Source organism: Bemisia tabaci, chromosome 6 (genome assembly GCF_918797505.1).
Source record: "Bemisia tabaci chromosome 6, PGI_BMITA_v3".
In the NCBI taxonomy this organism is placed as follows: domain Eukaryota; kingdom Metazoa; phylum Arthropoda; class Insecta; order Hemiptera; family Aleyrodidae; genus Bemisia; species Bemisia tabaci.
In genome coordinates, this window is record NC_092798.1 from 44,719,488 (window position 1) to 44,725,994 (window position 6,507).

The 6,507-nt window shown below is 38.2% G+C and overlaps 1 protein-coding gene across 1 annotated transcript; it reads left to right on the forward strand.

The window, feature by feature from the left end:
- Positions 1-1,955: 1,955 nt before the first annotated feature.
- On the forward strand, positions 1,956-5,995 carry LOC140224835 (uncharacterized). The gene is made up of 2 exons (XM_072301573.1): positions 1,956-2,671; positions 5,506-5,995. The coding sequence occupies exons 1-2, from the start codon at positions 2,626-2,628 to the stop codon at positions 5,787-5,789; spliced, it is 330 nt and encodes a 109-aa protein (XP_072157674.1). The 5' UTR covers positions 1,956-2,625; the 3' UTR covers positions 5,790-5,995.
- Positions 5,996-6,507: the final 512 nt, after the last annotated feature.

Below are 6,507 nucleotides of genomic sequence, written 5' to 3' on the forward strand. Positions count from 1 at the left end.
CGCGAACCTTTTCTAATCAGAACTTGCATTCTTCCTCTTCCGTTCGGGCGCATCAAAGTGTAATTTAGAGAACGGTTCTGATTCATCCTAGTCTCGTCCAAGTAGATAATATGACGCGGATTTTACTCTTTGTAAGTTTCATGCGTGCGCGTAATGAATTTGTTTCTCGACGTGACCATATCACATCGTTGCATCAAAATACCGACCACTGCTGTCTTTTTCATGTTCAAAACTCATGGATTTTAAAATGGAACCTACCGATCGTTGGCACCCTTTGAAATTCAACTTTTCCCTCATCTTCTTGTACCTAAAGAATAAGCCTGATGCAGAATCCCTCGAAGTCGGAAGCAATCGGCTCAGCGGGGAAATTGGATTGTTCCTTTTGAATACAATTAAAACTAAAATGATAAACTTACATTCCTTTGAGTGAAACAGATATAAAGTGAAATTCTCATCTAATAATAAGAAATAATAATAATAATCGGCTTTTATTTAACAATTATATGCATACACATTTTATTTTAATTTCGTGACTAGATACCCATGGCTAGATGCTGTCTGGGCAGGGTTATGTACGATGACATGAAGTTGTTTGGTTTTCCTAATGTTACCTAAGTATTTCTGATAATAAAGGACTTAAGTCCACTCCCAATGTTACATCTTATAAACACGTTAAATCTTTTAAAACTATCGTCTAAAAAAACGATTCTCAAATATGTAACTGAATAAAACTCAATAACTGAATAAAATACGCTTTTGTGTTTCTGACTTTGCTGTGAATTCCTGTAGTGAAATTAGGGATCTTAGTTGGGTTTGGTTTGGTCGAGCAACTAAACTAACTTCCATGTAACGCAGAGAGTATCATAGGGATGGAAGGCGCTCCAAGCCGAGTTGGCGCTTTTGAAGTTTTCTGTCAATGAAAGCTTCTAACATGTCCATTGCAATATGAAGAGTTAACACGCATGCCGCTTGCAAAGTGCTGACTATTGCTGACTACCTGCGACATAAATACTCCTGTGTTATCGTGGATGTGTTCGATGACGTTAGTTGCGATTTGCGTTTTTATTCTTAAAATTCTTTCGTAGTCTATGATCAAGTCTAGTCTTTAGAGAGAGTCGATTAGCTTTTTATTCCTCGATAGTTTGTGAATCATCAACCTTGGACCGACATTTAAAGGAGTTTCGCAAGAGCTATGGAAACAGGAGGAATCCCGATTTTTTGCCTGCCTTTCTGTTGAGCAAAATGGGGACTCAAAAAATGAACAAATAATGTACGTCCGCAGTATCACGGAAAGCAGCACATGGCATTTGACAACAAGACACATAACTATAATTATGAAAACAACAAAAAAAGGAATAGTAATTAGAGAAATAATAGCTATTATGAAGATGATATCAGTTAGAACAAAAACTCTGTTTAGAATAAGTCAAGGTAGGTTACATTTAGAGAATTTACAAGGTAAGTTGTTACATTTTTAATTGTGACTTATGACAATGTCTAAAAAAATATTGTTCCAGTTTAGTCATACGCGAGACTAAGCGTTAACATACAGTTTTGAAAGGGGCACATTTTGTCCGCAATATTTTTGAACCGATACTGTTCCTTAAATTCCTTTTTTGCCATATTTGAATTTGTAGTTTTTTTATCAAATCTTCTCATGTATGGTTCTGAGTTTGAATTTACCGACTAGGGTTTTTCACCTCTAAGTGGAAATCATCAAAATATGTGTGGTGGCTGTTTAAAAGGAAATAGAGCTATATCTCCCGTTACCATTTGAAATAAGTATTACATGTTGTGCAATAAACACTCGAATTCATCGACCAAAAACTCAGACAAAATGTGAATAAATTCTCAATAAAGTTGCGCCTGTGACTCTGAAATTGCACAATCTTTGCACCCAAGAGAAATTGACATTAATGTTGATTTCGCAGAGAAAAATTGGATAATGAGAAATAATAATCTCCAATGAATACTCCTCAGCAAGGATTTTTCATGGGAACAATTAGAATTTTCTTCTCACCAAAGGAATTCTGGTTTTGTCAAAAATAAAATTCTGGTGTCCGCAAGAGATCCCCCATTTTGGAATGATTTTTCTATTGATATTCTCTGCGTCTCTTTCAACCGAATAAAATGATCGAGTGAAGTAAATATCTAAAATCTGACGATTCCTACAATTTTGCACCTTATTGACACGTCCTCAATACTCATGCCACTTGTCAACCATTAATCAACCTGATGCATAGTTTTGCAGCTCCACGATATAAATTTATTCAAACTGGAGTTCTTCCCCGGTTCACGTGTTATACTCAAGGTTGATCCCTGAAGTTGCAATATTTTTTGCCCTCTAGATTTCTTGGCATGTGCTCATTTTTCAACTTGACACCACTCGAAATATTTGAGCGCGAGAGTCTCTATATTTTCCATTTGTATCGTGCGGTTTTGGAAAAAAGTCCTTTGGAAGCTTTCCACCCATTCTTTAAACCATTTGACGATCGTAAATCAATATCTAGGCTATAAATATGTTTTTGTAGGTGTTCATACACTTTGATAGAGCCTGAGGCTCTTTCCCACATTCGTTCACAGCTCCGTTCATTTACCAAGTCTAGTGTGGTATGAAAACTCACGATGCGCATTTTTTACTTTGGCACATTAGTTCTAACAATTTTTCTACGTGAGTATCTTGGTATCTCTTTTGAATACGTGTAAATAGTAAATACTAACCACATGAAATAAAAATGTGCATATTGTCGCTTTGATACATTTTATTTTTCGTGTGCCACTATTATACTTGAGGTCGAAACTGAGAGTACGATTGTAATTAACTGGAGGTTATATTGGGTCCTCCGGTGTCGTCTTCAGGGTAAAATGGGATTTCATTTTAACGTATGCATGAGGGCGACACAAAATAAGTATACGTCATGAAATTAACTATAACTACTTAATTTAAAAATTATAAGAATAAAAACTGAAAATCAAACCAATCATATTCCTCAATCAATGTGCAGTGAAAGTTTCTCGGAAAATCCCTGACTCTCTCCCATTTTTGTTTTACTGTAATGGTTCATTAATCACTCATTGAAAATCGCATCCTTTTTGCCTTCTCATTTTTTTCTTCTTCATTTATTAAAAAAAAAAGCATTTCATTCTTAAAAGGAACATATACCTAATATCGTATTTTTTAAGGGGAAAAATAAAACCAACATTGATAAGAAGCTAAACGAGAAAGACACAAAGATAAAAATCGGAAAGGAAACCTAACTTTTCCAACTTACGAGGTGGTGGAGATGCCTCCCTTTCGATGCGGAACTTTGTCCGCATCCCCTCCAGCCTCGTCTGAGCAGGCTGGCTTGACAGGCGGCTATCTCTTGTCAGCTTCTCATTTCCTTTTCTGTACTTCTTCGTAAAAAGCTCCATTTTTGGGGGGGCTGGCGGTGGTCCTCTGGTGGTGGTTCTTGAGGCGTGAGAACTATAGTGGCTGTGGTGAGCGTGATAACTAGAGCCTCGGTGACCGTGTGAATAATTAGAGTGGCTGTGGTGTCCAGATTTTCTGAATTCCGGGCGGGGCGGAGCCGGAGCCGGGGTTTCCTGCGGCTAATTGAAGCGCAGGAATCGTATTGTTAGGTTCTCGTCTCCTTGATCTGAAACATATTTTTGATATGATTTTAACTTAAATTGATTTTAAAATCTGCTGATTGTGAAAAATTAAACCCTGGAGATCTTAATCAATTACTGGTGCTTATACCCATTGATTGTCCATCTACCCTATACTCTTACTGCATGAATATTATTTACTCGCTAAACAACGGCAGATGATGCGTTACTCATCGCAAGGAATGATTTCCTTAAGGGGCCATACATAAATTAAATAGGACACTTTTCCCAAATTTCCGACCCCCCTCCCTCTCGTAACTCACCGTAAGGCATCCCTTACCCCCTCATAAATTAAATAACGTTTCCAACTGACGAGGTGGAGGAGATGGCTCCCTTTCGATGCGGAACTTGGTCTGCATCCCCTCCAGCCTCGTCTGAGCAGGCTGCTTGTTGTCAGGTTGCTTTTTTCCTCTATTGCTCAGCCATTTCCGCGTAAAGAGCTCCATTTTTCTAGGCGGAGGTCCTCTGCTGCCTTTATGGCTGCTGCTGGGGTGAGAATCGTGGTGAGAAGGTCTGTATGTGTTGCGAATGGCTGTGAATTGAACGGCTGCTTTGGTGCTGGTGATAATGGCGTGTGAATTCGGGGCGGGGCGGAGCCGGAGCCGCCGTTTCCTGCGGCTCATTGGAGCGCAGGAATCGGATTGTTAGGTTCTCGTCTCCTTGATCTGAAATATATTTTTGATATGATTTTAACTTAAATTGATTTTACAATCTGCTGATTGTGAAAAATTAAACCCTGGAGATCTTGATCAATTACTGGTGCTTATACCCATTGATTGTCCATCTTCCCTGTATTCTAACTGCATGAATATTATTTACTCACTGAAAAACGGCGGATGATGCGTTACTCATAAAAAAACAAAAAAAAACAAACAAACAAACAAAAAACAAAAAAAAGCAAACACACAAACAAACGAACAAACAAACTGTAGGTATTTACGATACAATAAATCAGTGTTAAAAAAAAACATTATTCATGGAATAATCACATGAAAATTATTTATTTCTGACTGTAAAAAGGAAAAACATCAACAACGAAATTCCTTTAAAATTAGATAGCTTTATTTTACGGATACACATTATTCCAACATTAGTTATCATTATAATATATTTAATTAATGAGATATCATCAATAAATGATTTCCTTTAGGGGCCATCCATAAATTAAATAGGACGTTTTTCCCAAATTTCCGACCCCCCTCCCCCCTCGTACCTTAATGTTCACTGAGCGATCCATTCATTTGTATTTATCCTTTTGTCTTTATTTATTTCTCTTTTTTTATTTGAAAGGTCAGAAATTCAACCCAGATCATGTCAGAATGCAGATGCCCCCCAACGTTCAGTTCCATTCTGAGGTGCTAAGGAAGAACGCCGTATGATCATTCAGACGTTGCCAAGTTTCATTCGATAAAACCTGAATTTACTGGGAAAATAGGGAATATTTTTTCCAAAACTTTCAGACAATTTTGTACGCAATTTAATCTAAAATATCTGAAATAGTTACGGGAAAATATGCACGAATGCTGTCAAAAATACATGATTTATCAATGGAATTTTGGCAACTTTCGAATGTTCATACGGCGTTCTTCCTTAGCATGGCAGCATTCTAGTAATCCTTTAGAGAACCTTTATCGAAATTAAAGTTGTCTTCCACTTTATTTTCATCCCTCCGGGAAAAATAGTTTCCCGCAGGAAAATCATACTCATGCGTAGCTCTCTTTTCCTCAGGAGTTTAACAGTTCTTTTTTGTGTATTTAAAAGTGTGTTATTTAGACTCTCCGTTCTATACATGCTTGTCGAATATCAATCATTACGTTTCATTTAGAATAAATAATCCTCTTTTCCCTGGAGCAGGTTTCGTGACGGCGAAATGTCCGCAACTCCCATGGTCGCTTATCGTCCACGTGACCGGGATGGAACAATCATCATACATGATTGGACCGGGACAAGCTCACATGTGTCGCAACTTATGGGAATACAGGAATCCTCTCCGGGAGCTCCAGACCCTCGATGATTGTTTGAGGATTTACACTAAATTCGAGGACTGTAAGGGCCCGAGTATTCCCATGCCCAAGATGACCAGATGGAACTGGGCTCCAACTCGGAAGGATAGACCCGTGTCTATTGGCTGCTGTTGAGCTGCGGAAATGTAACTTAAACGAAACCACTTCATGCAGCACACGGCAAGAGAAAATGTTGACTTCCAAGTCAACAAGACAGACAAGACTTGTCGTTCCAGTCATACTTCGTTTTTTTTATTTAAAAAAATACTGTATAGACACAAAAAATGAATCATGTATTCACGAAATATTCTTCCACAAATAAAGTTGAAGTATATCCGTCATGGCCTCGCAAAATCCACTTTCCCGAGGTCAATATACAATAGGAAGCAAATGAATGAAAAGAGAGAACACAATTCAGCAAGGATAAGCCCAGTCTTTTACTTTACTTTTTACTTGTACGCAACTGTATCTCACTAACCTTTCCTCAACAATAATTACCAAAGACTTAAACGTTACCTCAAACTTTGGCATGCATCACAGTACGATTAGGTACAAATCTAGCCAGCTAAAAACGTTCACGGGCAACCATCAGGATAAACCTCCTCATAGTCTTAAAAAAACTAGATATATTTTGAAAAGAACGCGCGCACACGCACAACCCCTTATTGCATGCTAAAATTAAAAGACCTCTGCAGCCTAGTGTGCGAATCACTGGTATTTCAGGGACCTCTTGACTATGTCTACTTAGGTATCGTCCACCAACGCTTCGGTTTTGGGTCTCTTCCTCCTCTAACAGTAGCGGGGGTGCCGTCGCCACTGTAATACGATTCACAAATACACTCTCGAAACCCTC

Bases quoted from the DNA above. Each gene is read 5' to 3' on its own strand.
- LOC140224835 (XM_072301573.1), top strand. From the start codon at position 2,626: ATGCGCATTTTTTACTTTGGCACATTAGTTCTAACAATTTTTCTAC. The intron at 2,672-5,505 runs GTGAGTATCTTG...TCCCTGGAGCAG, and splicing joins AGTTCTAACAATTTTTCTAC to GTTTCGTGACGGCGAAATGT.